This window comes from Sciurus carolinensis, chromosome 10, assembly GCF_902686445.1.
Source record: "Sciurus carolinensis chromosome 10, mSciCar1.2, whole genome shotgun sequence".
Taxonomy (NCBI): Eukaryota; Metazoa; Chordata; class Mammalia; order Rodentia; family Sciuridae; genus Sciurus; species Sciurus carolinensis.
Window position 1 is genome coordinate 61,872,600 of NC_062222.1, and position 16,899 is coordinate 61,889,498.

The 16,899-nt window shown below is 37.2% G+C and overlaps 1 protein-coding gene across 1 annotated transcript in view; it reads right to left on the bottom strand.

The window, feature by feature from the left end:
* Positions 1-5,480: 5,480 nt before the first annotated feature.
* Positions 5,481-16,899, bottom strand: part of Grid2 (glutamate ionotropic receptor delta type subunit 2) — a 1,421,540-nt gene continuing 1,410,121 nt past the window's right edge. The window contains exons 15-16 of the mRNA XM_047565820.1: positions 10,467-10,707; positions 5,481-7,818 (exon numbers count right to left, since the gene is read on the bottom strand). Coding sequence (XP_047421776.1) covers positions 7,396-7,818; positions 10,467-10,707 — 664 coding nt within the window. The 3' untranslated portion in view covers positions 5,481-7,395. The remainder of the gene's footprint in view (positions 7,819-10,466; positions 10,708-16,899) is intronic.

The window sequence follows — 16,899 nt, forward strand, 5'->3', positions numbered from 1 at the left end:
TTTTTTAACTAAGATGTTCAGCTCATACCTGAACTGCTTCAAAAATTGTTGAGTTGGCCTCTTCTTCCTTCCATTTGATGAATTACTACAAGTTTAATCTTTCTAAATTGCCCTTTAAGAACATGTTTCTACTTGATCAAAGGGGCTCCCCACTACCCACAGGGGAGATTTCTATACACCCCATGGTTATAAGCCTCTAGGACCACCAACCCCATTACCATCTCTCTCTGACAATTCAAGAACTGAAATTCAGATGACTAGCAAACAGCACCACCATACCATTCTTCCATCGAATGTCAACTCATCAGTGAGACCTCCTCTGACCAACTTATTTGAAATAGCAAATCCCCACTTCCAACCTGACCTTCCAGCTCCTCTTTTTTGGCATGGTTTTTCTCTGCTGCTCTTCTTCTCTAACAGATTAATGTTTTACTTATTTATCTTGCTTATTTTCAGTCTCCCACACCCCCCATTAATTGTAAACCCCTGGAGGACAGGGATTTCTGGTTTTTTTTTTTTTTTTTATTGGTGTTTTCCCAACATGTAGAATAGTGTCTAATACATGGTAGGACCCCCATGAACCTATGTTGAGTGCATGAAAGCTGAATGAAGGAAACTTGGTATGCTCTCCTGAACTCAGCCTTTAGGTGTTCCATAACCTCCCCAGGCTATACCTTTGGGTGCTCCCTGACATGAAATCATATTATAGACATTGGTGTCTAATGCTGAACATTCCATCCTATCCTTGAATATTTGATTACATGTATTAAATTATTCTTCTGGTCTTTCCATACTCTCAGTAATTCCGCTAAATTTCCACTTATTCCATGAAACCATCCCAAGTCAAATACCCAGCCAGTACATTTTTCTTTTCCCCTTCTCAAAGAATATTTTTTCTATACCACTAATTTGACAAATATATCCTGCATCTTGAAAGAATGTATATTCATGTCTGCTGATGTTATTCATGCATAAATTTTTATTTCACTTTTCAAATGTTTATTTTTTATTTCTCCAACTTTGGAAGTTCCTGAGGACACACCAGGAGAGAGGGAGAGATGTACATGGGTGGAATTCCAGTCCTTGGGTCTCCTTTGTTACCTTAAGAAATGAGGGGATGAATATCTCAGTCCCAGGAACCTCTGGTGGCCTGGGAGTGTTTCTTAGCACACCAGGTAAGAAAGCTCTGCCCTACAATGCCACATTCATAGTAGGTGCTCAGAAAGTATTTGTCAAGGGACAGATTGATCTCATGTGATGGTTTTGTTGCTAATATTCTCTCTCCCTGAAACCTTACTTTATGTATACATACTAATACTTGTAAAAAAGAGAGAGAGAGAGATAGAGAGACACAAAAAATCTTTATTATAAAGAAAGAAAACTTCATTTGATGATGATGACCATATAAGAATTAATTAAAATTCAGTTGTTGATGGTTGACTGTTGGACACACCAGACACTTTGGAGACTACTTGTGAGCATTATTTTCACACGTGTTGCTCAATTTGTGAACAGTCTTTTTACCATGACATTTCCATGGAGAAATCTGAGTGAGTGAGCAATAAACACATTTTAAAATGCTTAGTCATACAGAATTGAATCTGGGAGTCCCAATTATGTGTATATCTTGCCATAAATCATTGTGTGCAAATGGAGTTGTGTTAAATATTCAATGTCAAAGATATCAGGGAGATATATCACTCAGTTATCTATAATGCATTGAATAACTAACCTTCAAAGCTTTTAAAAATAGTACCGAGAGGAGCACTTGAGCATACTAGTTATTCAGTAACCATTACTAGCATGAAAAGTCAAATGAGATGTGTCAAACTTAGCAACCTCCACTTACAAATTCATTTTGTGTTTTTGTTTCTAACAACAAATCGTATAGCCAACTCTTGTGAACAGGAATTAATAGAAGGCTAGAATTAATTTTAAGGTCAACTTTAATATAATTCTTAAAATGAATTAAATATTAACCATCAGATATTAATTCACTGAGTCTGAGATAGATACTGGTATCCCTCACTCCAGAAGATAGTTGTGATCCTGAAAGTACTCTGTAACTTAAATTTTTGCAAATTGAATCTTGTTTTACTACATATTATAAGAACTAGTTCTTTAAGGCCTCCTAGTATAAATATTTTGTACAGTGAATAGGCAAACTGTAAAATATTTTTCAATTTCAGGATTTCTTTGCATATGTGTGTCTGTATGGGCTTAAAAAATAATAGTGATGTCTAATTTAAAAAAAAATGAGAAATAGCCTCTGAAGTAGCTATTTAATTTATAAAGCAACTACTTAATTCCTAAAGTGTTTTCAGAAGCACCAATTTAAGAATAAAATATAATAATTTTAATATTGAAGTTTGCCTTCTATTCACATTTCATATCTGCGACAGGCAAAATATTTATAAAAGCCATATTTTTCATCTTGTCTCTCATTCTGACATCATATTGTTCTTTGATTTTGTGACATATGTTTCTCCTTCTAAAGCAGATGTTATGAAAACTTAGTTTTTAATTAATGAGAATTAATGTCTTGAAAATTTTGTGAATTTCTGATCTTGTCATGGATAGTTTGAGACCTTTAAAACATACTGTCAGTTTTGAGCTGGGGAATCTAGGAGGTTTCTTCAAAAGGAAGCAGGTTTCTCATTCCTCACAAAGGCTAAACTGCCACTTGGGCAGTATAAGTTCAGGAACGTGTCCAAATACCATAGCCAGTTTCTCTTCTCCACTTGGAAGAAATTTTAGGAAATGTGCAAAAGTAGTTAAACGGTAATACTTTGTCCTAAGTTATATGTAAGCTGTGATGCAGACTTCAGATAGGAAAAAAGCTCTCAAATTTGAGTGATTTTTGTGTTGCCTCAATATTACGTGGAAACAAAGCAATGAATACTATAAAAAATGGGAGTTTGGAAAATTCAGGTGTGGAAATGAGAGAGGGCTGATTCCATCCTTGTGGTGGGTGGAAGGAATCTTATGGTAAGTAACCATTTGGTACCTCTCTGCAGCTCTGTACAATGGAGCAAAACCATGAAGTTTCTAGTTCTTCTGGAGACATGGTGAGTGGGAAGCTGTGGTCACCGTGGGTCACCTGGGGCCCACTCTACATTCATCAGCTCCTAAGTTGCACTGCATCCTGTGTCTTAGAGAACAGAAAAGGCAGCCAGGAAACTTAGCTGCAACATAAAAAAGAACCTGAATAAGATGGTTCAGTTCCTTTGAAGCAGTGAGTTTGAAACACTACAAAGCTCTAACTATCATGACTTATTAGATTTGCAGGGATAGAAAATGATCATCCAATGTGGGCTGTATTGTTCTGACACCTGAGGGGAGGAGTCAGTTTCTGAATGGTATGCAGGTATTGGTAAGGCTACAGGGTTCAATAGCAGCTGGCCTGTGGCTTATGGTTATTTTCACATTTCTGAAAATTTGGACTCATAGTCTGGCATCTGGGGAAGTTTCCAATTTTTCTTTGTGGAGTGGTCTGAACCTAGGAAGCTCATTCGGCTGCCTCTTGATCTTGAGAACTACTAGGATGGATTGCTCTTGTCAGTTGGAAAATCCAGGCCCTGAGAGGACTGCACTGTTTTGGGTGGACTCATCATGTCACCCCAAAACCCATGTTGCAGGCCTCCATATCCTGCGTGTGGATAAGGGGCAAGGACAGAGCGAGGAGGTGGAACATGTCCAGACCCAGAGCTGAGCACATGCATTCTTTCATGCCACCCTTGACTCGGAGCCCTCTGCTCTCTGGAGACACAGATCTAATTCAATCTGTCCAACGTAACACAAGCACTAGCTTTAATTCAGTGTCCAGAAACTCATTTCAACCCGATAGACTACCTCATAGGAGGGTATCTAAAAATATTTATTGAGAAGATATCTGTTAAAATTTGTTGAAATGATAATTATGGCCATAATTGTTATCCATTTATTAATACCATGTCACAAGGGTTGGCTGTAAGATTTGATATAGAAATAAAAATACTCTAGAAGGAAGCCCAATTTTAGTGAGTGCTTTGTATTTTTATCAATCATCACTAGATTTATACTTAAGGATAAAACCCATGTTTATCAGTACATAAACTTAGCTCTGCTTTAGTTAACTCTACTCATAATCCAGGTGTTTCACCAGAGAATTCAGATTATAAAATAGTAATAATCTGTTATTCAATTGTGTGGTTTGGAAGGTATTATGTAGGGTAAATGGATCTTCTCGACTTTTTTATTTTTTTAATTAAAGCAGCAAAGTACCATTCAGCAAAGTCTATTTTTAAAGTATTTATTTGGGTGACGGTCAATCCCAAACTAAGGGAGCTGGTACTATAGAATCAGGACCCAGCCTTAGTCTGCCAGGAGCAGGGAACTTGGGTAAATAACACGAGGAGCTCGCTTCCCCATCTGCAAAAGGACCAGTTGAATCAGATGAACTTTGTGGTCCCAAATGAGCAAGTAAGGATCTTAGAGATTTGTAGCTAGGATAGTGAGAGGAGCAGATGGAAACATTTTATCTGAGTCAACCCTACATTCAAAGTCCACAAAGACCCATGTGAAGGTCTGTCACCCATGTGACACTTAAAAAGAAAAAAAGAGCCAGTTTCAAGTCTTGGATTGTTAAACATGTGGGCAAGTCAAATCTTGGTTCCTAGGTTCCCCTTATTCATACAATGAGGGCGGCAATATGGACCTCAAAATTTCCTCCTAGTTCCAATAGTTAAAAAATTATTTTTGAAGGAATTTTAGAAGAGCAGATTTTGATACAAATAATATTTATACCCATTTAGTGACTTAAATGCTAGAAGAATTAAATACTGTTTGCAGAAAAGAACACTGCATCAGAAATCTCAGTCTGAATGATTTTCTAGATTAAAAGATTCAGCTAGATGAATCTCTGATAGCAAAGCAATTTTTTAATAGAGAAGAGCTCCTTAATTTTCTTTTCTTTCTTTCTCTTTCTGGTATAACAAAACCTCATCCTGCTATTATTATAATGGTTGCATTGTTTCTGTGAATGAGGACAAATCTCTCTCTAAAAAAGTGCTCACAGAGATATCCTTAATGAAAAATGAATATATTGTTGGTTCAAATTGACCCAAATAGCAAAAAGGCAGTCTGTCATTGGTTTAACACATCCCTTAGTACGGATTTTACAAAGTCACTCACTTTGGCAATAGTTTTGCTGGTAAAACTTAGTGTGTTTTATGCTTTAATTAACTCAAGACAAATTTTTGGAAAAATTCTGCTCAATCAGCGAGAGAGTAAGCATTTTCAAATCTTACAGTTAAGACTTCAATAGTATGAGAGCAAGTTTAGAAAACATTTTTATTAGACAAATTATGTAGACAAATTATACACAGAAAGCTCTGCCACTCATAACTGAGGCCTCCAAAAGTGTTTTGTGTATTTGTATAATAGGCAATACATCAAAATAAGCCTATTTTAAATATTGTACATGGTTAACAGTTTGTTGATAGCTAAAATCACTGCAACATCTGGTATGTCCCTATATAGCTTGTTGTAAAGATTTTTTTTTTTTAATCAGAATTGTGAATGAGATCATGAATGTTACAAGGGAAAGCAAGTTGTGCATGCACTTAGGTACTTGTTACCCTGGAAACAAAATGGTTTTTGCATGATAAGAAATTTCTCTGCCTTACACAGTAGACAATATTTGAAGATTTAGTACAAAAACAGTGACAGTACAAGGTGCTCCCCAGAACAGAATTAGCATCAAAATATAATATGCCTTAAGAATATACCTCTTAATTTCTCCTAAAGCAAATCACATAGGTTGATTCCTATCTTGATCCTAGCCATGGAGTGAATTAGCTTAAAATAAGTGCATGGCTGCGTAAAAACACAGGATAAGTTCTTGCTGCCTACTTACCACATTTTAATTTAAGGATTACAAACAAAGTTCTTTCTACATTTCTAACAGATAAGAATGCTACTTGAAAAGGGTTGTGCCCAAAGAGGCACTGTTTTTGCTGTTGTCTTTCTATACACTTGGCACTAATGTTAAAAAATACGTAACTCCTCCAAATGGAACTGAACGTAAAAGGGGGTAAAGATGAGAGCCCAGCGTGGTTATTACGTTTTTTTCTTTAGGGTAATGGATGACATAATTAAGGCCACATCAATTCCTCTGAAGGGCTCCCATTCCTCCCCAACTACTGTTGTTATATAGATTGGCTTCCTGCTTTGGAAGAGGATTTTTAACCTTCCATGATCTATGCTTAGACTCCTATGGAGCTCTAGGTGCTGTAGTGGATGTGGTTCAGCTAATAGCATTTTCCATTTAGATAATTAATTAAAAGTAAAATTATCAAGGTTAGCTTTATACACTGCTGAATAACAAATGCAAAACCTATTCAAATGAGTTACATCTAGGAACAAATATTAAATCGCCCTGGATGCTTTAATAACAAAAGTATAAAATATTCTCTGTTGGCAAACAATGCGAGTCAGAATAACATTAAAGCAACCTGCCTTTTCTAACTGAAAAGACCTCCTGCACTATACATAGTTCCTGTATACAATACTTTTTTTTTTTTAAACTAAAGCTTTATTAAATGAATTGCAATAGCAATGGCTGCCTTTTTATATATATACACATTATATAGGTGCATATATATGTATATATATATATATATGAGATACTAAGTTATTTAACACAATAGAGGCTTCTGCCATATGATAAAGTTTACTGTACATAAGAAAAAACTTTTGATACTGTACAATCACATAAAGGTCATATGCACTGTTGCAGTGCAAGAGTAGTTTTAACTGTAGTCTTGACTGGCATATTAATGGCTTTTTTGTAATCCTACAAAATTGCATTCTGATATCATGTGGCCCGAATGGTCTTTAAATTGTTTTATAAACACTGCAGGGGTTGCCTTTGGTCCACAGTTAAAGGACACTCAACAGCAGTGGAGCATTATATGGATGCAGCAGAAGAATGTAAAAAGACTGAAGTTATTGCAATTATATTTTTTAAAAATAGAGAAACGTTATGTAAGAGGCCTTGATGTAAAATTAATCCTGCATATACTTTTAGTATACTCAGTGCACATTTCCTATACTTGAAGTACAGTATATGAAAAGCAGACTAATAGGATCCTAGAATACTATTATATTCTGGGGGAACAAGTTGAGTAATGAAAAAAAAAATGGAGGGAAATATACCAGAAGAGAGGGGGAAAAAAGAGAAAGAAATAGGGAGAGAAAAGAGGGAGAAGGTGGGGAGAAAGAACTAGAATCGTTACTAATAATCCTGATTTTTTTTTTTTTTAAAGTTACATCCATGTTAGTCCCACAATATTACAGTTGCTCCTTGTAACGGGAGTCCTAAAGAAGAAACAGTGAAGAGATTTTGTTTGATGCTCATATGGAGGTGCCTCGGTCTGGATCATTACCCAGATTGAGCCCCAGGGTAGGAGTTGGTTGATAAGGAATAGATGACATTGTTTTTATAGGACTCCTGAAAAAGCCCCCATTAGGTGCCCTGTGCCTAAAAGGGCCAGTTCGGTGCTCAGGCACGTTGCCAAAAGCGAAACCAGAGGCAGCTTTAGCTGACAGTGTGCGGCTAAGAGTCTGGATCTGCTCTGGGATAAAGGTTGTTGTGGTGATATGAGTGTTCCTGAAATCACTGATTTGCTCCAGTGCTTGTCGTGTTGGCAAAGTGTCAATGTCCAGAGGGGTCAAGTCAATTGACGAGGTGGAAAACTGTTTATGGGGGCTGTCGTCATCTGTGCACAAGCTATTTACACGTCTATGGAGGTGCTCCAGGTCAATTTCCTTGTCATCCTGGAGATGAAGAAAAAGAAAATAAGGTTCTCATCAGTACTAGCTTCCATGGTTAAAAAATAAAATAAAATAAAATAAAAAAAGAAAGAAAGAAAGAAAAGGAAAAAGTAGTTCAGCAAACATGTAATTAACTGAACTTTGGGGTTTATTCATTTAACAAATATTTATTGAGCACCTAATATGAGTCAGGCACTGTGCTTGCTAGCTTCTGGGAATACCAATATGATTCTGAGATAAATAGTTTTTTTTCCAGTGAAAGATCTAAACTGAGCATACACCACATGCAACTATAAAGACAAGAGAGCTATAGGAGAGTGATTACCATTCTATAAAAGACAGGCCCAGGCAAAACTGTACAAAAGAAAAATCTGATATTGGCAACTCCCTCCACTCCCTCCACCTCTTCTTTATATATGCTTCCTCTTTTTTCAGTGTCTCATTCCAAATTGGATTTTTGATCCTTTCCACCATCTAGTTCTAACCTTAACTTTCCATTCTTGGAGACAAGGAATATGATGTGCTAGTTCACACTAACATGTTAATGACTATCAAAGTGTTATTATGTGTAGGCCAGAGATATGTAAGATATTTTTAGATGGAGCAAAAGAGAATCAATTTCTAATTGAGATTTCATATACTTAGGGTATCTAGCATATGAATCAGGCAATATGGTGAGGTCTGCAGGACATTTAGAGACCCCTTCAAGTCAGGGTACGAGAATGATAGATAGTTTTAATTTAGGGTCAGTTTTATGTTACATGGCTCTAAACCAAAGATGCTTTTAAGCTATGGTAATGATGTTTTTATAAGAAAGTGCTTAATAAACAAAAATAAAGTAAAACCTCAGATTTTTAAAGATGAAAACTCCTTATAAATCCCATAGGATTTTCATTAAGTGTGAGTATTAAAACCCAATATTTGAAAAAATAGGGCTATCTAGAAGGAAAATTGTTCATGTTATCACTCTTACTTATAGCCAAGCTCAAAAAATTAAATTTGTGAGGGGTTAAAAAATCTGTTAATCATAAAAGGAGAAAATATTTGTTCCTAGGATTTGGATTAGCTGTCATGAGTTAGAATGGGGTATGCATTTTTTTTCATAATGGTGTTATAGCACTCCTCAGTGAAAAATATTTTGATGTGCATCACTGTTTTTCCTTCTTCTTTCTCATTTTAAAATCCAATAAAAATATCCATTAATGCAATATTATCACTGAGACTTTAGAGGGTTGAGACATATAATTTTATGGTTCCCATAGCAACTGTAATATAGTCATCCATCAACAGATATAATAATGCAAAAATTTAATATCACATATAGTAATTCAAAATATAAGGAGCTTGGGGAGTCCTTAATTTCCAGATTTTTGAGAATATGAAGTCTCAACTATAATGTTGCATTAATGTGGTCTTTTGCATTGAATCAATGTCAACAGAGATACCAGAAGCTTATTCCACAAAGAAAACACTACAATCAAACCTGATTAATTTTTAACTCACTCTCCACTTATTTAGAACAGATGATCACACAGGTAGTAAGCTAAGATTTATCTTGGCTGAGCCAAGCTTTTCCTTGTAATGATGCTGATCAATTTTGCATATGATGTGGTTGGATGGAGTCCTTAGACTACTTTAGAAAACAGTCTGAAAAAATACATTAATGTGTAAAAATCTGTATGCAAAACAGAAGTCATTTTTATTTGTGCATTAAAGCAAATCCTCTAAGGATTTGCCCTAGCCCTCAGCCAAGTTCTAGTTACAGAAAGTTTAAAACTTCTTTTAAACTATCCATCAGATCAAATCATTTAACAAATTCAGGATGTTTTTCATTTCAATTTCTGAAACTTCAGTGAACGTAATGTCATTATTTAAAAAAATTCACTCTTTTGGTCCAGTTGAAACAACATAAATGAATCAAGTAATTAATTTTAACTTTATATTTTCTCTGGTAACTTATAAACCCCATAATTTGTAATGGAAACAAGGTACACATGATACTTTAAAAGAGATAGCATTTGTAACTCTGCAATTATTCTTTAAGATATCTAGAAAAATTTAATATAGCCCTGCAACTAAGATGACGCATGAGAAAATGAGAAAAACGGAATTCTGGATGATTCCTGATTATATTTGGCAAGGCTGGGGTCATGGAAGAGCCCAAATCACAGGACTACCCTATAGATCTACACATATAGATCACTAGTGGGGATGAGAATATTCTGATTATTTTTACTCTAGCATTGCATTTTTCAGGCCTAGTCTTAGAGACCCAAGTAATTTATCTACAAGTTAAATAACTAATTGAAATAAAATGGTGAGCATTATTATGAATTGGTCAAGGAAATCACTGCCTTTAAAAATCACTGAATGTCTATCCTGAGATTGAGGAAAATTTCAAAGGCCATTTTGGCACATGAGATTGTCGTTCTTTCAGATACTATAGTCTGTTCTCCACTTAGCTGGTATGACCTATAACAGAAATTGGTAGTGGCCTTATCCATTTTTCTATTCCAGAAATGTATTTTCCGTCTTCAAAGAAAGAGGAAACAATGACCGCCCCCAGCTCATTATCCTTTTCCCCGTGGCCATCCTGCCTGGAGTTAAGGCCTGCTTGTTGGTTCAAGTCAGAGCCGAAGCTCATCGAGTACCTCTTTGGACGGGACCCGGGAGCCTTTCCTCTTGCTCCACCAGGTCTCCAGCATGGCTATGAAGCAGGACAGGACGATCCCCGCAGCCAGGATGCAGAAGACCCCCGCGAAACTCTTTATGTCCAGGGCACCTCCTTTCTGCTTTGTGTCCACTGAGGAGTACAGGTCACACTGACCATTCTTAGGCCACCATTTGTGCTTCAGGATGTCCATGTCACCACTCTGCTGAAGTTCCAGGATCCTTGGGGTCAAGAACATAACCCATGTTATTGCAGACATAGGGGCCGCCTTGGTCTATGACAGCTCTGATTACACCCCACCTCTAAAGGAGGACGCTGCGAGTGGAAACAAACCCACGGATCAGTTTATAGGCAGAATATGAGGAAATTGATTGCTTCGATTTTTAAAGGGGGTTGTGCTGCAAGACTTTTCCCCCATCCGTCACCCCTTACTCCCCTCCTTCTCCTCCCTCCTTTCCTTCTTCTTCTTTTAGTTTTATTCTACAACTTAACACTCTTGCCCCTGGTTTGATGCAGTGGCTTTCTACAATTACATTTCCGAGGCCCTGTTTTGATGTGGTTTCAAGCTGCTGCAATTCTGTTACTTTCCTACACACAGAAGGATCCTCTGGATCTTAATGCTTTTATGAAGAACGTTTTGCTGCTTTGAGCAAGACGCTGGTGTAATGTTGCCCAGCATATGCTACACACACAGAAATTCAATTAAAAAGACTTCTATTATTTAACACAGTGTGCAAGAAAGCCTTGGGACAAATTTGAAGTTGATAAAATACATCATTTTTTGTTTTTTCACACAACTGATCTAGTTTTGCTTTTAATGCCAAGGGGGAAGTAATCTCACCTTGGAGAACAAGAAGAAAAGCTGACCAGAGGCATTCAGAAGTAGTTCAATTCAAATAAGAAATGCCCTTCTTCTTCATCTTTTCTCTCCAGATTCTGGGAGTAACTGCAAAGACTGCAGCTTTTTAAAGTGTGATTCTCATTGAGGAATTCGTCTCAATTCTGAATATTCTTTGGGCTATACCTGACACCTGTGTGGCTCTGGCTGTCCTTCAGCTATGCCCCTCGTTGTAGGCCCACATTGTGTCCTGTCTAGAGTGTGCACATTCTCAGGATTCTCTGGAATTTTTTGACCTAACAGCTCAATGCTCTTCCAGGCCTAGCCCAGGGATGCCCTCCTGAGAGCAGCTCTTACTGTCATGGGGGTAACAAAGGTGTATGTGGTAGTGTTCAGAGAGAGTGAGCATAAAGCACAGACCTGCAAGCTCAGGTACACACAGCTTTGAGCAGGGGAACCTTCTTGTGCAGGACAGGGCTGGAATGGGAAAAGAGGGACCAAGAGGCCATCTCCCTGTGTCCCTGTGTCCTACATTTGTAGTCTCTTCCTGGGTCTTGAATTCTTTAGGATGAGACAGTTTAAAAGGAGAGAGAAAAGAACTAGGCTACTTTGGAAGGAGTAAATCACCAACTTTTGGTGACACATTAACTCTTTACCTGTTTTATACCATTCAGTGGCTAGATGAGTGAGGAAAATGATAAAGGGAATGATACTGAGGGTGGGATCAACTTTCAACTTGATTTAATCGAGAGTGAAACCAGCCCTATGGGAATCTCTGTCTCCCGCTATCATGGAGAATTGGTCTTCAGGTCTATCAACTCCCATGGATATTGTGGGCTGACATTGCCCTTGAGCCTCCCCAACAGCCTGGACTTCCTCCTTGCTTCTTGTGAAATCAATTTGCCTAATATTCTGTCACCTCAGAGGGTTTCTCAAAAGGGGTAGTTAATTGATTAATTGCATATACTAAAATAATTATGAATAATAACGGGTTATACATTGCCTCTATTCTTGTCTTTATCCCAGAAAAATTCATTTGCATTTCCAGAATTCCTCAAAGTGTATTCACAGGACACTAGTACCTAGAAAGCCTCTGCAAGAAAAGGGATCTGTGATCATTAACTTTGGGAAACATCCTCTTGGAAATGTACAAAGATGTTAGCCTATAGAGTCTCTAAGATGACCTGCAGAAAGCCTATATGAAGAGAAAGCCTATATGATTTTGTTTAACTCAGTCTTTTCCAAAGTCAACTCCATTTCCCGTCCCTCATTTTCCTCCTCACGTAACATTTATTGAGAACTCATGGGGAAACTGTTTGAGGAATTCACTTGAGAAATAATGTCTTGATCCAAGGAAGGAACTACCTGTGGGAATTTACAAATACAAATTCATAGCATCAAAGTTACTTGATTGACCTATTCATGAACACCATTTAAATGATGATAGTGTTGCTAATGAATGATATAAAGTTTCAGTTATGAAAGATGAATAAAATCTGGAGATCTGCTATGCAACACTTTGTCTATATACTTAAAATTCATTAATAGGTTAGCTCTCATGTTAAGTGTTATACCACAATAAAAATGAAACATAATGGCAAATTCTTTAGGTCTTTGCTGCCTAAAGGCACTTGGTAGTCAGAGTACCATTTTCCTTCGAGGTTGAAGGAAAATTTAATCATATTGGAAGAAATAATTCTTCTTAAATTTGAGCTTATAAATATATGTAGATATAAAAGGGATTGGCATCAACCTTTGTTTAATGAGAATATAATTGTCCTTCAGTATCCATGGGGGATGGGTTCCAGGACCCCCATCAGACACCTAAATCTCAAGTCCCTCATATAAACTGGCTTAGTGTTTGCATATGACCTACAGGTACCCTCCTTTATACCTTAAACCATCCCTAGATTATTTCTAACACCTAATAAAAGGTAATACTATCTAGTAATAGTTATTAGACTACATTGTTTAGGGAATAAAGATGATAAAGAAGTCTGTACATATTCATTACAGGAAAATTTCTTCTTTTCTGACTATTTTTGACCTGCAGGAGGTTGAATCTGTGGCTACAGAGCTCATGGATGTGGAGGGCGAAATGTGTATCCACACACAAACAAAACCCATGTTACTGTTTCCTGCTCCTGTCACTCTGTTATTGGGTGTCTGTGAATGTATGAGTTTCCCCTCACGTACTTATCCTCATTAATAATTATTTGCAGTCATTTGATTAATGCATGATCCCCGTTCTGGAATGTATACCCACCATCCCCCACACTCTTCCTTCACAGAACAGTGTATGTTTATTGATAGACATGTATGCCTAATTCAGTTTTGGCAAATGAACTCTGCCCTCAGATCTTACTTTCCCCCCCTTATCATTGAAGTCATTTTTTAATTTATTCCATCTCCTTCTTATTCATCTCTCCATTCAATAAATATTTCAAGAGGGACTTCACACCAGACATTTCCTTGGGTACAAAATTTCTTCTAAACCGCAATTGCACATTCAGCCAGAACAGCCTGGGCAACACTGTGAAACTGTTTTTTTAATGTCCTCACTTCACATCCGCTCATTCTTTCATTCATTCAGAAACTGATGACTGCCTACTCTTGCTCCTCAGGAGTATCTGAGATCTCCATGTTTCATCAACTTACTTTCTCCTTATATTTTCTAAAGATGGAAAATACTTTAGTTTTATGAACAATGATCAAACTCTACATTTTATATTTCACCCATTTCAATTCTATTAGGAGTTAAAGGTGATAAATCAAAGAATTTATTTAATTACAGAATTTTTAAGTTCGGAGAGCTGAGTGATAGTTCCCAGAGCAGACAGAGGGAAGGGTCTTCTCTAAGAGCCTTCTAGTATAACCAGGCTGCAAGGAGCTCTTTCTGCAGTCGATCTCACAATCACAGCAGCTCAGGGATGTACATAGTAATTGGATGACAGGGTCTTTCAGTGCAGCTCTGATTATCCCACAGCAGTTTCAGGAATGCAGTCTCTGACAGACTCCTGTGTTGGAAGGGAGTGCAAATGTTCACCAAACCAAGAGTTCTGTCATAAAACCTTCCTACAAAATCCAGTGCTGCTGGACATTCCATCAGAAAGGTCTCATCACATCCTCTTTTAAATTATTTAACAAAACTTTACTTAAGGATTTGGTAGAGAAAGTTCATAAAATGTAATTCTTATAATCAACAGAAAAATATGTTCTCTTTCAAACCCTCATGGGAAGCTGGACCTTTAAATGAAGCCTAACAACATACCCAAAGGAGAGTTTTCCCCTTTAATTATAAGCTACAGTGATGTATGTGCATAACAAGGCAAGAGCCCAGTTGCAGAATTCTTGGTGAGGGCCAGGAACACTTTCTGACTTCAGGATGATATTCTTTTGTTAGGTGCATGATTTCCACAAGATGGCAGTCTTTGCCCATAGAGAGCAGTGTTATTGCTTTTCACCTGTGGGCTTGAAACATGTAGTGTGGACAGTGCTGTAAACACTTAGCTATTAGAAACAAAATTAGCTATTAGACTTGTGAACAACTGGATGGCTAAAACTTTTTCTTGAAGTGCAGTCAGAAACACTCCTGCCATTCATACCCCAGGGTGATGACAGTGCTTGCTTTTGAGGCCTATTGTGGGAATTAATGAGCCCACGTAACAAAAAGCGTTTGCTCACTGCTGGCATACGGAAGGCAACCACAAGTTGAAACTAGAATTATTATTGTCAGCACGTGTGACTATTGTTCTTTCTTTGGACCTGTTCTGGTACATTCCTCTTAATGGAGAGTTATATGCCCCTTCGAATGAGCAAATGATTGATTCACTGACAAGAACATTGCCTTTCGTTCTTTTACCAAAAGTATGAAAATATACACGATCTCATTGAACAGAAAAATTTTATAAGTCTATAAAACCTAACTGCGATTTGAAAATGCTTAATAGATCAATCCTACATGCAGAGCATTTTTTTTAGTGATATAAATGAGCAAATTTCAGGGGAAGGCAGCAAAGAAGCAAAAGATCCTTCTTTCATATTCAAATAAAAACATTCAACAGGCCTCAGTGTCATCTTGTAAAGCTTTGTACTTTAAAGATAAGAGCCTCGTTTGTGCATGGGACTTGCCCTGATCCTTGGCCACTTACCATCTTTAATTGCTACTTTAGGAATTGATTTTCAAATTATTTGTAACAAAAAAGGATGAGATGGATGCAAATTTTTAATCCCGCATAGGTGACTTAGATTTTTTGTCTTTGAATAATACAGTAGTCTGTAGGTACCTTTCATGTTTTATTGGAATCATAGCCCTTTGGTAAATTCTTGCTGAGCTGACTATAAAAAAAAAAAGTACTGATTATTTGAGAAAAATGACGCTGGCCTTTTAGGTTGTTTCAACTAAGAAAAAACTTAGGAATGATCAGAAACTTTTTCTTTTTAATGGGCAGAATCCTTTTCTTGGGCCCTGTTTGTAGGAACTCCTGTGATTCTCATAATCAGATTTCCTATCTCCTGGTAGCACAAAGTATTAGAATGAAAAAGAATACAGATATTATTTCTTCACTCTTTGTCTCCCTGTGCCCATTTTATGGGTGAGGATACCAAGTAATACAGAATATAATTCCCCACAGTTTTTAAATTTCCAAGACACAATTTCACTGCTGTAGAGATTAAAAGACTTTTTTTTTTTTTTTTTTTTTCCTGTTACTCATGGTGCCAGGAAATAGTTGACATGGGGCTAGAACTTAGGTCTGTCTTCCAACACTTTTTTCTCCACTTTTACCCTAAATGGCCTCTAACTAACATAACTATTCAGGGAACAGTAAATCACTCTCAGATTTAGAAGTCTATTAGACCCTGAGTAAAATTGTCATCAATACATTTCCTCTAAACCAAACAATATAACTGTAGTGAGACTGTAAATTTATTCATACCACAATTTGGGTGTGCAAAGAAAATGTGGCTTTTCTTCATAGCATCATTGATCTTCCTCAGGAGCACTGTGCCCACTGAGCAGTAGGAAAAAAACTAAATTTAGCTCAATAGGATTTAAAATTTAATCTGATCTAATAATTTAACACGTCTCTAGCTTTAGTTCAATCTACTTAAGAGAATTACTCAGTCCGTCTGAGATAGGAATTTGGGATAAAGGGAGAGATACTGAGTCTCAAAGGAAGTGCCCAGAAACCACTGAAGAGCAGGAATCATCTATGAACCACTGAATGCAGAAAGCACCCATGAACAATTGGAACTCTTGAAGACATGCCCTTGGTATGTGCCCTTGACCTGTGCCCCTGAACCATGAGGGCAATGCACGAGAGCAGGGAAAACTGGCACCAATCCTGAAACTCCACACTGGCTTCACCCCTAGTACCAGTCCTCAATAAATACTAGCACCCTGCCCCACTGGGGTGCTGTCTCTCCCTCTGGAGACAGCCAGCCTTCTTCCCTGAATGTGTATTCCTTACTTTCCTCCAAAGGTGTCTCTCTCTTGCAATTGCTCCCATTCTTCCTTGAATGTGCATCTATTTCTTAAATAAACCTCTGTCTATGCCATTGACTGGTGCATTCT